Genomic DNA, 18,328 nt, shown 5'->3' on the forward strand with positions numbered 1-18,328 from the left:
AGTTAGTTACCTTTAAATAGGGTTGGGGAGAATACCCAGAACAATAAAAAAGAGAAAACATAGAACTAAATACTGTCACATCAGTGTAACAGAAGATAAAGGTTCCAGAAGTAGGATACAAAGAAATAGGAAAGCATATTGAAGTTTATGTTTTTAAAAGGTAAATATAGGTATCAATAAAAAAAGAATAAAAACGAACAGAAAAGGTGGGATCTAATAAAATAAGATTCAAATAGTATAAAAAGTCAATTATATTCAAAGTATCAATAGATGTAAATGGACTGAACTCACCAATTCAAAGACAAAGACTGACAAAAGAGATGTAAAGATGTGTAAGTTTTAGAAAAGACAAACAATAGAAGCAACCTGCAAAGACTAAAAGTCATATATCTAACATACAGATGTTTGAATAATAAATACTACTTAAAATTATAATGTCCTTCCATGTAACTTATCCTATGACCTAAAATTTCATTCAAAAGTATATCACCAAGAGAAATTCTTACACATGCACAAGAGCAAGTATAAAATTATTCACAACACTACTCTGCACAATAGTAAAATTCTGCAATAACTTAAATGTCCATAAACCATGGTTTATTAGACTGCTAGAATAACATACAGCAGAACAGTCAAAAAATAATCACAACTTCATGCAGTAATATGCATGAGTCTTAGCAATATACTGAGAAAAGTCTCAAAAGGATACATATAATGTGATATCCTTTAATAAAATTTAAAACAAAACAACATATTCTTTAGGAATAGCTATAAATGCAATAAAACTTGACTTAAAGGGAAAGTGAGAGAATGATCAACATAATGATAAGCTATGTTTCAGCTGGGAAGAGGCAGAGTTTCGGAATTAAAAAGGCAGAGGGAATCAAGGACCATATATAGCAGTAGTAGGCTGCCAAGTAGGTGGCAATGAATGGTGCTTTGGTGGGTGATTTTGTGACTAAAGCTGGAAAAAATGGGCTATGCATGGACTAATGACAACAGTGCCAGGTCATAAGTCATAGAGTATGATTAATTAAAATTAACTGTGATGAATTTAGACCTGAGGTCCACCTAAGGCTTTTTAAAAATGGGGAAGAAATACAGAATCCTGATAAAACTTACAAAAAATTTTATAAGGCACACGCCTGTAATCCCATCACTCAGCAGGCTAAGGCAGGAGGATCATATGCGTTCGAGACCAGCTTGGGATCATAGTAAGTGTAAGGCCAGCCTGAACTACCTAGTGAGACACTGTCTATAATAAAAAAAAAAACCTATAATATTAAAGAGACAATAACTTTAATATGTTCAATTTAATAGTTACATAATTTTTACTTATAGACTTTTAAAATTATATATAAATGAGATAAACCTTTTGAAAAATAGAGAAATGTGTAAGAAAGATAATCTTACTAGGAATATTTTAGATATTTCCACTCTTCAATGCTTATTTTATAAGAGCATTTTATAAACATAAAATTGTATTATTTATACAATATTATGCCCTATTTTCATATGCCATTGCTGCTTGTTTCTTTCTCTGTTTCCAATTCATTAAATTACTTAACATTCCAACACTGATGCAAGACAATTTTCCTAGCTATTAGTTTACTGATGATCACTAAGATTATTTCCCAGCTTTCCAATATTGCAATTATGTGATGAACATCTTTGGGACAAAAATGCTCTTCATTATTTCTTAGGCTAGATTCCCAGAAGTAACATTATGAATCGAAGGGACTACCATCCCAGTGAGCACTTTACTTTACAGTAAGAATAAGATATGCCACCCAGTGTTCTGTGTTTTACATTAACTCATTTAATCCTTGTAATAGTTCTATGAAGTACTATTAATTTTCCCATTATACAGATATGGATAGAAAGGCAGCAGAAGTTAAATAACTTGCCCAAGCTCACATGGCTTGAATTCCAAAAATGTGGCTCCAGAATCTATGCTGTTAACTACTAATAAAATAATCTATTTCTGGAAGGGCTGGCATAAAAATTGGTAATAATATCATTAAGCATATCCACTAAAACACATCTTAATGTGTAATATCTGGGTACTCTTGAAAAAGAAATTAATCCTAGTGTTTCATCTATACCCTGTACCAACAATGCTATAACCATTAAGGTATCAAATAGTATACTCTCCCAAAGATTATTTTTACAAATACCAATCCTATATTTCTTGACCATTCTGAGGATGTGAAAGTTTGGTTTTAAAAGCCCAACTTACATACCTTTCCGTACCCAATCTCCAGTATGAATATTGATAGTCACGCCCACTAAATTACTACTTCGTTGTCTTTTTTCCCAGAGAAAATCAAGCGCTTTTCTTGCATATTCCTACAATTAAAAAGAAAAGCATACTTAAGGACGTGGTATGTCACTGACAAGAAAACAAAGGTCTACAGGATAGTATAAGAATTAACTAAAATTCCTAAAATAACTATTTGTAATATAAATTTCCTTAAGGTTATATCTTGGTTCTTTTCAGCCAGTCTAATTAAAAAGGACTAGAAAAATGCTATTTAAGTGGCAGTGGTCTCACTCTGCGATCATCCATGTCCATCTATTCCTGAGGTTCAGGTACATATTCATACATATGTATTATTAAATTATATTGGTCACTGGTCATAATTAGATACATTTGTTAAAGTAATTTCTATAACTTAAATGCAAAGTGAAACTCTCCTTACTTATTTAGAAAACTGAAAGAATTTCCAAGTTGGTATACTATCTTTGACATAGTTTAAAGGTCCCTTTTTGGTGATATGTAACTTTGTTAGTGGGAAGACAGTAAATCAACCGGTAACATTGAATATTTAGTAATAACAAATGAATACTTAGTAGTAACAAACTTAAAATCTTATGGCAATTTTTCTTCATTTATTTTTACCTAATTGGACACTAATTTAAAGTGATTTTAATCAAATTCCTGGTTTTAGATTAAAATGTTAAAAAATGTAAAAGCAAAGGGAATGTGTAGGTAAGGTTCTAAATTAAATTCAGAACATGAATATTTAGTATTTCAGAAGTAATACTACAGAACAAAAAACTAATTTGTTACTTTGTAGATTTAAAAACAGAGTATAAAAGTTTTAATTCTTCACCCAACCTAATTATGCTTATCTTTTTAAATAAAGTAGATTTCAATTTTAACTTCATGATAGAATGTCAGAGCCAGAAAGCTTGGTATAGACTATACTTTCCTGTATTTTTATAGTTAAAAACTGTGCCTAGTGAAATTAAAGATTTAAGTAAAACTTAAAACTGAATTATAAGACAAGTAGTACAGGGGGCTGGGCATTTAGGTCAGTGGCTGCCTGGCAAGCAGAAGGTCGTTGAGTTCGATTCCTGGTATGGAATGGGTAGTACAAGCAATCAGATCTCTTTATATATTAGAACAAGTGTCAGCAAACTTTCTTTAAAAAGCCAGATAGTAAATATTTTAAGGATCACAGTCATATTGTCATTGGTCACAACTTCTCAACTCTGTCCCTGTAACAAGGTAACCATTGAGGAAAACTAAGTAACTCAGCATAGCCATGTTCCAATAAAATTTTTTTTGGACAAAAATAGGGAGTGGCTGAATTTGACCCACAGACAGTAGTTTTCCAACCTTCTATTAGATCAATACTCTATCAGTGACATCAGTTTGCTTTTTTGAAAATAAATTACTGCAAATTCAGAAAGTTTAAAAATAATGATTTTTAACAAATTTATGTGTAATCACAAGATAGCTAGTGGAAGGATCGTGAGTTTTGAATTCAGAAAGACATGGATTCTTCTTTGTGTTTTTCAGTAACAGGATGAAACCCAGGGCTATGTTATGCCATCAACTGTCCTACTACAGAGCAACATCCCCAACCACCCCACCATTCATTTGTTTTTGTTTTGTTTTTAGAGATAAGGTTTCACTTTGTACTTCAGGCAGGCCTTGAACTCATGATGTAGCCCAGGCTAGCCCAACCCTTCTGCCTCAGTCTTCAAAGTGCTGGAGGCACCACAGCCAGCCCCAATCCTATTTTTATTTTGAGAGGGTCTTGCTATAATGCCCAGGTTGGCCTTAAATTTGTGATCCTCCTGCCTCAGCCTCCCAAATAGCTGGGATTGTAAGTGTGTACCACTGTGCCCCAGCCCTCTTATCTTCTTGGAGTCTGATTTTCTTCACTTGTAAATACATCATTATCTTAGAAAATTTAGAGCTCACACTTAAAAGCATGCAAAATATCCATACTTTTTAATGAAAGGTAACATTTGTCACCTAGGTATAGAACAAAAGTTTTTGTTTAAAAGATAAACTAATCAAGCACAAATCTGTCCCCCAAACATTTGTAAATACATATTAAAAAAACACAAAGATCATTCTACTATTATTTATATTCAGATCCAACGTTTGAAATGCTTGATACGTATTCCCTATTTCTATTCTGTCCATGTGTATCGTTTATTAAAATTTTAAAAATTCACCCAAGTCATATATTTGAAAGAGGGTATTTACATAATCACTGCACTCTAATGACATGCTTAAATAGATTTCTTTTCCTAATTGTAAGAAATAGCTAGACCATAAAAACTATGCGGGGCATATTAAGGTTTTCGGAAAATGAATGACATTTCAACTTGAGTAAACTAATTTACAGCTTAGACTTTTAATCAAGACTTGAATTCAAAAATCTCACTGTTTTAGGCTAGCGAAGGTGTCAGAAGTACACTCACACATTTGGAAGTCTAATAAGTAAGAGATGTATTTCGTATTAGACATTGATGATATCAAGGAGCTACCAAATCTCAATGCTATACGTAAACAATCTAAGAATTAAACCAACATTTTACTTCATAGTTTGTGAACAAACGCAAAGCTGTATTAACATGGCTAGCTCAAAATGACTTTTATGCTTCTGACAATCCAAAACTACATCATGGAATTTAGATTAAAAGTTCACTAAAAACCAGTAATCCTCTAACTGATAATCCTAATGCCTAACCAATGGAAAAGAAATATAAAGTTAGCTATGCCCACTACCCAGAAGATCAAAGGCCATGAAAAGCAAACCTCAAAAATTGTTGCTCCAGTGAACCGACTTAAAGCAGCAAACTCAAGGATCAAGGTACCTGCACAGGCTGTACAGGTATCTGTCTCAGTTCCTGTCCGAGCCTCCGGTTTTCTGATGCCGAACTTTAAATTAATCTAAACACAACCAAAAGATAATCATCAGCAACTATCAAGAGAACATATTTCTCTAAAAAAATTATTTATCAAGACTTTTTATCAAATCATGAAAATAATTCATGAAATTATTGACATTCAAGCTCAATCCAATGATCTTCGTGACTTTCCAATTAATATCTACGGAAATATATTGTAAACACATAAAATTAACAAGGTAAATAAGTTTTTATTTAGTTTGTTCCTCAATTACATCAAAATGCAACACCATCATAACAATTACATAGAAAAACACCTTCCATAACAATTTTTTCCTCTGGACAGTTTGAACTAGTTAGTTCAACAACAGAAGAGTAAATAAGCTTTAAAAGAAATTAGGTTTAACTGTTCTTTACAGAGAAAAAACTGATTACAATGGTATGCATTTGAAGAGTTTAATTTTTTTTGCTAAAGGTTTTAGAAGTTGCAAATATGATTATACTGTCTTGCTAGCATGCTAGCAAACAAGGACACTTTTTACCAAGGAATACTTCTTTCGTAACTTGAAGACAATCAAAGAATACTACCGGTATTAATCTGGACTATCTAGAACCAACTCGATCAGAAATTTATTAAAACTAGAACGTTTTCAGCATCAAATAAATCCCCAAAAGGAGATATATGTCAAGGATTTAGTATAATAAAAACCAAAAAAAAAAAAAAAAATCAAATGTGAAACAGCATAAATATGTTTTCACGTCAGTTGTTCAGACTCTTACGAAAAGCTCAAATAAATTAATACTTCAGTTGATATACAAAAACCCATTACTCAGTATGCTTCTTACCTAAACAGTCTCCAGTCAACACATTCTAGGCATTTCTAAAACAAACATCCTCTCAAGAACAAAACAAAACAAAAGTGAAATGCAGGTGAGACATGGGAGTTGACCACCATATGCTGTCTTCAGCACTGCCATTTATCTTTCTTCCAGAGTGTCACTTAAGGTATTTCCACACGCTTCTTAGCCTGGCAATACCTCCATCTCCACCCAAACTCGCAATTATCTTTACCATTTGCATTTCAGGAAGATTAACTAGTTTTAGGTAGTTCTTCATGATGAACAGAAATGGAAAGTATGCCCTACTACCTTAAGCTGTCTATATCCCTAGCTATAGATGTAAAATTGAAAACTTGTATTATGAATAATGAACTTAAAATGAAGTAATCCTCAATAATCAAATAAAAATTTAGTATTACACTAAAGTATAAAAATTTTATACATATTTGGAGTAAGAATCACAAATGAGAAATACTGTCTAGTTAGTTCTATTAATTACTGCAATCAGTTGATCAATATTTGTTACTTACTTACTGTGTCATAGATACTATGGTAAGATACAAATATATCCTTGCCTTAAAAGACCTTAAAATACAGACAGAGTAAATAAGAGAGATATATATAGAGAGAAGACAGCTAGTAATTAAATGTCATAAGTAGGTGTCAAACAAAAAGATTAATCAAAACATTAAAATTCAGAAGAAGAAATATCACTAGATTGGGAGTAGTAGTGAGCTATGCATGGTAAAATGTAGGGACTCATCATGAGAAGGCAGTTTCAAAACAAAAAAAATAATAAACATGTATATTCCACTTTTAGTGTCTTTTCCCATAAGAAAAAAATACTTTAAATCAAAGTCAGTACATGAAAAACATTTCACACGTTGACACTTTTTGTATATGTTCATACACTGAATTACAGCCCTTCCTATCTCAAAATGATTGCTACAAAGTCATGGAAAAGGATATTTCCCATAACAACTATCTACATCGGATCATTTAAATCTTGCACCCTTTTAAATGCAAACCCAAAGATAACTTCTTCCTATGCTCATCCTTTTATTTCTTTCTCTTGCCTAATTGCTCTAAAATTTCAAGTACAGTACTGTATTGAATAGGAGTTGTAAAAGTGGATACTCTTGTCTTATTCCTGATTTTCTTTTTTTTGGTCTTTTTGAGACAGGATCTCTCTATGCAGTTCAGGCTGGCCTTGAGCTCACTTTGTAGCTCAGGATGGTCTCAAACTGCCAACGATCTTCGTGCCTCTGCCTCCTGAGTGCTGGGATTACAGGTATGTGCCACCATGCCCTACCTTCATTCCTGATTTTAGAGGAAATGTTTTTGTTTTTTCCCATTCAGTATGATTTTAGCTACAGATTTATCATACACAGTCTTTATTATGTTGAGGTATAATGCTTCTGTACCTAGTTTCTTTAGGACTTTTATCATGAATAGATGCTGAATTTTGTCAAAGGCTTTCTCTATCAACTGAAATGATCACGTCATATTTACATTTATTCTATTTATGTGGTGCATATGTTTGCTGCTTTGTATATGTTGAACCATACCAGAATGAAACCAACTTGAGCACATGTATGATCTCTTTAAAGTATTGCTGAATTCAGTTCGCAAGTATTTTGCATGGATTTTTGCATTTATGTTCATCAAAGATATTGGTCCATAATATTCTTTTTTTGTTATGTCCGTATCTGGTTTTGGTATCAGGGTGACACTGGACTCACAAAGTGAATCTGGAAAGCATTCCTTCCCTTTTTATTCATTCAATAGTAAGCCCATTTAGTCCTGTTATTTGCTAGGAGTCTTTTTATTACTGTTTCAATCTCACAGCTTCTTACTCATCTGATGAGGATTTTTATATCTTGTTGGTTCATATGTGTCTAGAAATTTATCCATTTCTTCTTGATTCTCCAATTTATTGGAGTATCAGTCTTTAAAATAGTCCCTAATAATCCTCTGGATTTCAGTGGTATCTGTTGTACTGTTTCCTTTTTCAACTCTAATTTTATTGATTTGATTATCTCTCTTTTGGTTAATTTGGCTAAGGATTTATCAGCCTTGCTTATCTTTTCAAAGAATCAATGGTTTCATCAATCTTCTGTACTGTTCTAACATTCCATGCATATAAGTTAACAATTGTTAAACCTTCTTGGAGCGTTGTTCTCTTTACCACTATGTAGTGGCTTTTGCCTCTTCTGACTAATTCTGTGCACAGGTCTGCTTTGTGAGATATGAGTATAGATACTTACGTTTGCTTTTGGACTCCATTTACATGGAATATTGTTTTCCATCCTTTCACCAAAAAAAGCACACTTTTTTTTACTAAGAAGTGTTTACTAAAAGGTTTTTACCTTTTAGTAAAGTATAAATTATAAGGTATAAATTTAGTAAAGTATAAATTGACTATATTATCTATTAGTTATCCTGAAAATTCTTATATACTTATGTATATAATGTGTATATAAATAGAATTCCTAATAACTCTGTATGTTATATCATTTACTCAATCTTAGCAATATGATTTATTTGAAAAGGTGGCAAGTTGCTTTTAATAACTTTAAAGAAATGATATTACAAAATATAGACACACTTTATATATAAGTTTCAAAACAACTATTAACTCTTATACCACCATTTTTGTCCAGCAAATTCAATTTATGCGAATTAATGCAAATTATATAAACTTATACTATCTAAGAGAGACTGTGCAAATTTTCATAAGCAAAAGCAGTCACTAAGTGTATACAAGGAAGGAAGGGGAGGAATTATTTTCTTATGTAGTTGTGTTTGAAAACATTTTTAAAGTTTATTATAATATAATATTCATAGTTACTTCTATATCAATTCCATATCTGCTTTTCATGTAATTGTAAAAGTAAAGATATAATTGATTCCTCAAAATCTAGCACCTCTGTTTATAACAAAAACTAAAAATATTTACTAAAAATAAACTAAGTAATGTCTGTATATTGCTTAAAATAACTGCTTCTAATTTTAATAAGCTACAAGAAAAAGAATTAAATCTAATTTTACTAACAAAAAATTCACATTAAAATAATTTCATTTTTTGCTCATTAAGTTGACAAAAGAATGAAAATATACAGTGTTGGCAACAGTATGATCACACATACACTTCTGTACATGGGGAGGTATAAAAGAATCTTTCTGGAGAACAACTGGACAGTAATTACCTAAAGTCTTAAAAGTCCCCTACTCTCTGATTTCCTCTCATAGTAATCCATCCCAAAGAAGAAATATATAAAAAGATGTATAGAAGAACGTTCACAAGATATTTAAAATACCAAAAACTATAAGTTTAAATAATCAGACATTTAAATCTAATCCATTCCATTGAAGAAAAAGTGCTGGTAATAACCAACTAAACTGACGGGTAAACGAATGCAATGTGACCTTCACTTCGCACAGCACCACCTTCTATCATGCTGTGTTGTCTACCTAGTCAAGGTGACTTCTTGTTGAAGGAAATGAGCCTTATTTGATTTATATTGGTAGAAAGGCTATGCCAAGAAATAGAGCCTAAAAGCAAGGAATGTGAAAGAAACTCTAAGGGTTTTCGGGAGGACTATAGAATGTTTTGGCTAAGACAGAAAACTGACTTCACTGGAGTATGGAGTGTGGGGGAAAAAATGTCTACTGCCAAACTACAAAGAATTCTGAATGCTAAAGCAAAAATACAATAATCAATAAAAATTTTTAAAGGTAATTCAACAAAAGTTGTTTTAGTGATATTAATTTTCCAAGTGTCCTGACTCATAAACCAGAGAGAAAAGAATTAGATAAGCACTTATAATAGTTTAGGAATAGTACTGGAGAAAAACCAAAACCAAAATAATAATAATAATAATAATAATAATAGTTTAGGAATAAATATAATACAAAATTGTATTGACTTCAATATAGAAACAATAAGAAAAGAAAAAAATGATAAAGTTTAGTAATAGCTAAGGTATCTATCTTAGATAAAAGAGAAAGAGTAATAGTTTTTTTTTTAATTTTAAAAATAAAAGGAGGAAAACATTAACAGACAGACAACATTTTACAAAATAGCAAAAGAACAGTACAGACAATACGGAGTTACACACAAAGTGGTAGGAAATTAACAATGAATAGTGTTAATAAACAATGAAATAAACCAGAAGAACTCTTTTTTATCTGCAACGGCTTCTTTCCCTCTGCTTTACATATAAACTTGTCTTGGTGGAAAAATGAAAAATATTCCCTCAACTGACTCCACTGCCAACTCTCCTTTAACTGCGAACACCAAAAAAAATCCCACAGCAACGCCAGACATGGCGGCACGCACCTGTAATCCCAGGATTTGGGAGGTGGAAGCAGGACTGCTGTGAGTTTGAGGCCAGCCTGAGCTACATAGTAAGTTCAAGGCCACTCTGAACTACACAGTGAGACCCTGTCTCAAACAAACAAACAAAAATCCCACAGCTGTAAGTGGTCCATACCTACTTACTTTGAATCTTTCCCCCCTCCCTAATCTACCACATTACATCATTCAAGGCTCTGTATGCACCCAAATATCTTCAAGTTTAAGAGGCTATCTCCTTCCTTTGAAGTGCCTTTTTCTGGATGTTTTATCACCACCCACTACATTGAACACACTCCGCTCCACAACAGCTCTACCTCCTCCTGCCCTGGTCTGTCCTGTGTTCTCCATCTCCCCTCCTTCAGAGAGTAACGCCCCTCTGCGCTCACTGCTTCAACTATAATTTCAGCACAAACAATTCTGGTCAAAGTTCCAGTCCAGCATCTGTTTCTTCTTTTTGCAGCATAATCTCTTATGGAGAGACATAGTAAAACTTAAACTAGTCTAATTTTCACATCATTCAAATATAAGTTAATGGAAACATCAATATAAATTTGTTATACAGCTTTGAAACATTTGTTTTCCAGCCTCAATGTGGTAAGGAACAATGGTTCTGATCACAAAAATTCATTTTGTAAAACAGCAAAGGAAGTATGTAAAGACTATCATACTTTTTCAGAATTACTTACTCTTGGATAAGGAAGCCCACTGGTAGTGTTGAAAGCTGGCAGAAGTTTGTAACCCAACTGCTTTGCCATTAGGAGCAGTTCATCATTGTACCACTGCATGTATTCACCTTTTTCTTTCAGCATAATTGCCAGCGAGTGTCCACCCAAAAGACCTCTATAATCACAGAGACAACACATTATCCCTGTCTTCAGTGGTTTAAAAGTTACTACCTAGAAAGGTGTATTTTGCTATCAACAACTTAGCATACATAAGAGAAGACTATCGAAGAACTTAATTCTTTGCTGGATATGCATTTATGGCAAACTACCACAATCAGACAGCTAACATACTTCATAAATCAGATGCTCTATCTTATAAAGTATCTGGCATTCTTAAGTACCTTAAATTTGCTTAAAACAAAGAGTATCATAGGCATGGCATTTATTTTAACAAATGTGATACATAAATTTTAACAAATCTTAAATTTAAAAATGTAACTATATCACCATGAAATCTTTAACTGTCTTAGTACAACAAAAAAGTCTTACTCTGTTAAACAATAACTCTGAAAAGCTAAATAACTTTTTGTGTTTAACTGAAGACTTACTGTGACAAAAAGAAGTGAGCTGCAATATCACAAAAGTAATCATTAATGTAAAAATTTACCAATACTGAAATGAGGCAATACAGCTTATAGTTTCACATTTTGAAGCATCTCAATAGTATTTCAAATTGTTTAGTTGAGAGGCAACCCTGTAAATTCAGTCTCATTTGGCTTCTCTGCAGAAGTACCTTGCTGAAAGTCAGCGAACTATGCTAAGTTCATGAAAAAACTGTGATGAGCTAATATAACAAATGTTCAGCCTTACACAGGCATTACCCTGCTTTGTGCCTACAACTGCAAGATGTGATCTAAAAATACAGTGAATGCTTAAACTAAAAAAAAAATGTATTCTAGTAAAAGATGCATTGCTATTAATCCCGCACAAAATACTCCCCTCTTGCTTCAAACACATTTATCCCATCGTCCTTGCCATTTTCTCAATTAGTTCTGGAAGTTCTTTTGTGAGTGTCTTTAGTTGCACTGTGATGGCTGCCTTGATATCCTGAATCAATACAAAAGGTTTACTTTTCACGGTCATTTTGACTTTGGGGGAGAGTCAGAGATCACACAGTGCCAGATAAAGTGAATAAGGTGGATAAGAACACACCATCATGTTCTTACCAGCCTCCCTCTTTTCCAGCGGATGGCATGTGGTAGCACCATTCACCGTATTTTAATCACAACTTATAAAGACACCTGTATTTCCGATGCCCCATTGCTATTTGTGACTAATAGCACAAAGAGTCACAGCTTCATAATACCCCAATTTTATCTTTCAAACGTAAGAAACTTAATGCCTTTGAGAACTAAACAGTAAACCCTAAGCTTTTGTTATTAAAATGATAGCTAGAGTGTTTTACTTACATACTTACCCAAGAACTCTGATGTTTGTTTCAAAGACAGATACAACTACATCATTATCTAAATTAACATCTCTTAAAACTTTTCTCACCGCATCTTCAAATTCTTTAGTTTTATTTAATACCTAGGAGAAGAAAATTATAAAATAAAGTTCTTTTCTACCAAGTCAAGGAGAAACATCATCAGAATGAGCTACTAAAACCGAGTTATATTTCAAGACTCAAAAAAGTAACCCATACAAAAATAATGTATTCTTTAAACATAAAAAATCTGATAGTATCTAAAACCGAAAAAAGTGCATCTTTTTACACTTTAGTTAGCCCCTTACACATTTCTGTTGTTTAGATACAATAAAATGTCTTCAGCACTTTAAAACTATCATCAAAAGAACTGATACACATGGTTTCTCTTCTATGAGAAATGCTAAGTAAAAATAAAGAGCAAAATAACAAATAGATGATAGGAAGTAGGGAGGTAGCTCTTTCTCAAAGGGGAAGAAGCTCAAGAGATGCAAGGAGGGAGGAGGGAAGGGAAGGAAAGAAGATGAAAAAAGGAATGGAACGAAGGTGTGTTATGTACATGTACCAACTCCCCACAAGGAATGTAAATATCATATGCTGCCCACATGTACTAATAAAATAAAATTTTTAAAAAAGAACTGATATATAGTTAAGCTTCTCTAAGTCAAAAATCCAAAACCCAATCAGTTCTAAAAGCTAAAATGCTCTGAAATGTTCTGAAATCCGAATGCCCCAAAATTTGCCCCAAGATATGAAATTTTGGGTGTTTTGACAGTCATGCAGATATCACTGAAAATGTTTCAGATTTTGAGCATTCCGGATTTCAGATTTTTGTATTAAGGATGCTCAACCTCTAGTCTACGTTAATATGACAATATTTCAAAATACAAAAAATCTTTGCAATCTTGGGGCTTCTAGACCTAAGCATTATAGAAAAGATAAAACAAACAAAAACACAAAATATGAAGCTACTTGAAGTGAGCTCTCGTGGGATTTGATTTACAAGCCAAAACAAAACAATCATCCTGTTCATCAAGCACTGTATTAGAATTGCTTAGTCTCAGAAGAAAGCTCTTTCTTTAACTGACTGATCCTAAACCAGACAGTTGTATCTTTACCCTGTGAATGTCCCATTCTCTAAAGAAGCTGTGATTCAGTGTTACTACAGGTAAGAGAACAGCGTGTATGAGAAGCTATGCTTGATCCCGAGCACTTCCAAAAAAAAAAAAAAAAAGTAAATCCTGGTTTGAACTCTGGTCCTTTCACTATGTGTGATCCAAGCAATCCAAAACAAGTTACTTCGATCTCTGAGCCTATTCCTTCATTAAAAAAAAAACCTGCTCTCATAAGATTGTTTTCTTAAATGAGATAACACACATAAAATACATTTAGCAGAGTGACTTAATAAGTGCTTAATATCAAGTGTTTAATATCATGCAGGTCTAGAATCCTGACTACACTAAAAACTGCAGTCTTAAAATGAACTCCACAAATAGGTCACTATCATTTCATAGGCTCATTTGATTTTTCAGTCTAAATTAGATGTTATGTAATAGACTAGATACATTAAATTTACTTGACTTTTTGTCTCATAATAATTTGTAGTACTTTTTTTACTTGATCTGCTATTTTCACTAAGATTTCTGATACAGTTATAAAACATTCCGTAAGAATATACACAGAAAATTCAAGAAAAATTAAAAGTTAGGGAGGCCCTCATTTTAAATTCACTGCTTTTTCTTCTCAATCTCAAAATCCATGCAAATTCTGCAGCAACAAATGCAGACACATATGGTCCTCACACTACTTCTGTGTACATTTTCTACTCTCTCTACCCTACAAACTGGTGCGTTTTAATATCATTTTGTTAACTTTACTTTTCTCCCTAATCTGTCTCTTGAGAATTTTTCTCCCTTGAACTTATATTCAAACTTCCTTCCACATACATTCTTTATCGTCTGTGCTGCTTCTTGAACTAGGAAAAAAAAAGCCTTTTTTCCAAAATCATAACTACCAAGAATAGTACCAATATCATTTATTCCTAAAAAGAACAGAAGTGGCCACTTATCTTTGTACAACATTAGCTAGAAAATTCATTCTAATTGCTCTATTATTTAATGAGTTTAATTTCAGCTTAGACTTCTAGCTGAAAAAGGATAAATCCTGGTCTCATCTTTTCTCCCATTATATCTAATTTTTTTTAAATTTTTCCCCTAGATTTTATGATAATGTTGAATTCAAGGGTACACAGTGCATGACTCCATAACAATCAATAGAAACTAGATGGATGATTTTTGGAACTGTTTAAGTTTGAAAATCAAACTATGAGAATAGAAATTCTACTTACTATATTATGGTGTGACCAAAATAAAAATGGTAAGATTATGTCTTCTGCTACAAGTGATGTCTTATTACTATTTTCTAATTGCTAAATCACTAAATGAAAAAATCACAAAGTTCATTAGAAATATTAATACTTGTACTGACAAATGTAAAGAATAGTACTCCTTCCCAATATCAAAAAAACTTTCAAAGTACTTTAATTTTGCTCCAATTCTTCTGTTTAAATTCAAAGAAAATGTTTACAATGATGAAAAAATCAAAATAAATTTGTACAATTCAAGGCTATAATGATATATGAGTTGCCTTGTTTATTCCCACTTAATAAGATTGAAACTTAAATTTTATAAAGTATTTTAAAATATTTGTAATAGTTTACTGATCTTTATTCTTGGTTCCTTAAAGATAGTTTCAATAAACAGATATTACTTATCTGATTCTAGACCAGAGATCAGTAGGAAAGAATACACTTAACAGGGACAACTGTCTATCTCAGGCCCTTTGGAAGTGAAAACACGGCCCAGAGAAGTTGAATAATTTGGTCTAAGTCACGCATATCAATATCATATTATCAACTCTTGCTCCTTCCTGCTCTAAGGAGTAATACAAATTGCCAGACTCGTTACTTACAGTGTGGTCTGCTGGCACCAGCAGGCATCTTAGCAGTAATATAGACTCTTAGGATCTACTGTTTTAGAATCTACATTTTCGCAGGTTTCCTAGGTGACTTAGTTATACTGAAGTTTTAAAAGTCCTTCATCAGATTCTCTCCTAATCCTTGGATTGACGCCTCATTTTTAGTATGTTAACAAGCTCTCAGGGAAGCTGATGACCCGTCCCACGCACCATACTTGAAGAAGATGTAGGCTCCACAAATAAGAGTTGGGCCCCATCCCTAACTCTGAATGGGAAGCTGGTGACACAAATAAGGAAGAACCCTGGATAGGTCATTAGAGGCTGTAGCTATCACAGCAGTGGACTCAGGAGAGCCTAGAGTGCTGTGACACTGGGAAAGATGGGGCAGATCTCAGTAGAAGCTCACTGCAGGGGACAGCAACCATGTACTCCTGAGCTGAGCACAAGTTTGGTCATGCAGACTCCTGAAGAGCCAATAGCCCTTCAATAAATTCTGTCCCATATTTTAAAAACCAAAAAACATTCAAGGGGTGGAAGTAGGGACGGTACCACTCAAAACTAGCAGCTTTCTGAGCCACTCAGTAAATGGGATGGAGTAAGACACCTAAGTGAGGAGTGTGTTGCCTCCAAAACCCAAAAGCCATTAAAGAATGACATCCTTAGAATTCTGTTTCTCGAGAGCCACTCCTACCAGGTACCACCTGGCACCACCTGGTACCTACATTTCGGTACCACCAAAATCTAGAAAAAATTTTGTAGGCTTCCTATCTATTTCACTTTTGAGAACACCATGGCTAATCAGCCAACACCACAGTTCTGCACGTGTCAGATTATTCTGGTCAGTGCCCTGCATCTGCTATTACAGTAAGTACGGGGACCCTGCCTTTGGCAACTGAGTGTTGCCACCTGACCTCTGCCACTCTGGGATCCAATCAAGCCCGTTGCCCTTAAATGTTCTAACTGAGTAACCGCGGCACCCACTGTAAGGTCTGGCATACAGAGAAGAGCAATGACAGGGCTCTTCAGGGATGCTGGTGCTCTCCTTACAAATCTGTTTCTCAGGGTGTTAGTGAAGGGTATATTTTCTGGATCATCCCAATATGGAGGATTAGGTTTAACTTGACAGATCCATTCCAGCATTCCCATTTCCCTAAGCCTCTGAATCCCTTCATCAATAGTAAACCACGGAACATCAGGCATCTCTGACTCATTCACAGTGGGCCATCTCTTGATCCACACTTCTGCTAACCAGCCAAATAAACTATTAACACCTTTCTTTACTCCATGAGCTGCAATATTAAATTCAGAATCTCTGCTTAATGGGCCCATATCAACAAATTCAGCCTGATCCAGGTGTATAGTTTTTCTACCATTATCCCACACTCATAAAATCCATTCCCACACTGGCTCATTAGGCCTCTGCGTGTAAGAGTTAGAAAACTCAAGGAGTTCTTTGGGAGAATAGCAGACCTCCCCATGGGTTACAGTATGTACCTCACCCTTAGGAGCCTTGTGTGACTTGAGCCTGGTTATGGGCCTAGAGGCAAAAATGGGTGGTGAGGGTGGGTCCTGAGGAGTGTCAGCATCATTTTGTGTCATCAGCACAGGATTAGTCTCCCCAGCATACTAGGAGATGCCAACAGCTCAGGGGGTGGAGGTGGCAATGCCTCTGCCAGAGTGGGTGGGGAGATCTCTTCCTCTGGCAAAATAATCTTATCAGCATCAAGGAACTCAGCATTCTCAGCTTCCTCAGGATCCTCCCACATGTCTCCATCCCAGTTTATGGGATCCCATTCCTTTCCAATCAATGCCCTCACTTTTGCTTCAGATACCCTTCGAGGCTGAGCATTAAACTTACGTTGTAGTTCAACCAATCAAATTATGAGGAACTGTGTTTGAGTTTCTGCAATCTCAGCTTTTCGATTAAAAGAAAGGAGATTTTCCTTCAGGACACACTTAGAAACTTTTAAATTTCTTATCTGTGTCTGGAGAATGGAATTTGTATCTTTGAGCTCCTTATTTTCCTTTCTTAATTTGTCCTCACAGCCAGAAGACTTTAAACTTTCTAGGGATGTTTTGAGCTCATTGTTTTCCTTCAGTAGTTTGTCCAGGGCTGCTAAAAGCAACCAGCCAGCATCATTATATTTCCTACTGTGCCAAAGAAATTCAAAATTTTCATGCACAGAGTCGCTAAATTCCTGACATCTCACAAGTGGTGAATTACGATAGTCAAATGGATATACATGGCGTATTAGGTCAAACAATTCACACCAAGGATTATCTGTATACCCCACAGAAGTGGAAGGAGAGACCATGGTGTCCTTAGGTCTCATCAAATTACAGAGCCAACTCCAGGAACCCCATCACATCAGCTTTTAAGATAACTGATTTAAAAACAATAAAAAGTATGTGTCTAAAAAGAACTGCATCATTGTGTAGTACTTCAAAAAAATTAACATATATCAGAGTCACCTACAAGCTTGTTTGCAAAGAGGCTGCGAGGCCCTTTTCCCAGTTTTTGATTTGGTATGTCTCGAATAAAGCTGAGTAATCTGTATTTCTCAACAGATCCTTGCTAATATTAATGCTATTGATCCAGAATCCTTTAGAACCAATGCCAAAGTATTTAACAGGAATAGCCTGAAGGATATAATCTTTAAAATAATAGCTGCCCAATTAGAAAGGACCACAGATTTCTAAATGCTGGAAATTTATGCAGCCTGGAACCACCTTTTTGACCTCCATGACATCTTACAGAACACACTGATATCTGAGGTCCAAGCTTATGAACGTCAATTAGAAGTTTATTGAGGAATGATGGGGAACCCATGATGTGGAAAAATACAG

At 34.1% G+C, this 18,328-nt stretch overlaps 1 protein-coding gene across 2 annotated transcripts in view; it reads right to left on the reverse strand.

Moving 5' to 3' along the window:
* Positions 1–18,328, reverse strand: part of Edem3 (ER degradation enhancer, mannosidase alpha-like 3) — a 71,883-nt gene that overhangs the window by 32,736 nt on the left and 20,819 nt on the right. For both annotated transcript variants that reach the window (XM_013521605.1, XM_005375059.2), the window contains exons 5-8: positions 12,497–12,609; positions 11,041–11,194; positions 5,063–5,197; positions 2,244–2,349 (exon numbers count right to left, since the gene is read on the reverse strand). In XM_013521605.1, the coding sequence (XP_013377059.1) occupies positions 2,244–2,349; positions 5,063–5,197; positions 11,041–11,194; positions 12,497–12,609 (508 nt within the window). The remainder of the gene's footprint in view (positions 1–2,243; positions 2,350–5,062; positions 5,198–11,040; positions 11,195–12,496; positions 12,610–18,328) is intronic.

The sequence above is a fragment of the Chinchilla lanigera genome, unplaced genomic scaffold, assembly GCF_000276665.1.
Source record: "Chinchilla lanigera isolate Chin_1 unplaced genomic scaffold, ChiLan1.0 scaffold00005, whole genome shotgun sequence".
NCBI classification, from domain to species: domain Eukaryota; kingdom Metazoa; phylum Chordata; class Mammalia; order Rodentia; family Chinchillidae; genus Chinchilla; species Chinchilla lanigera.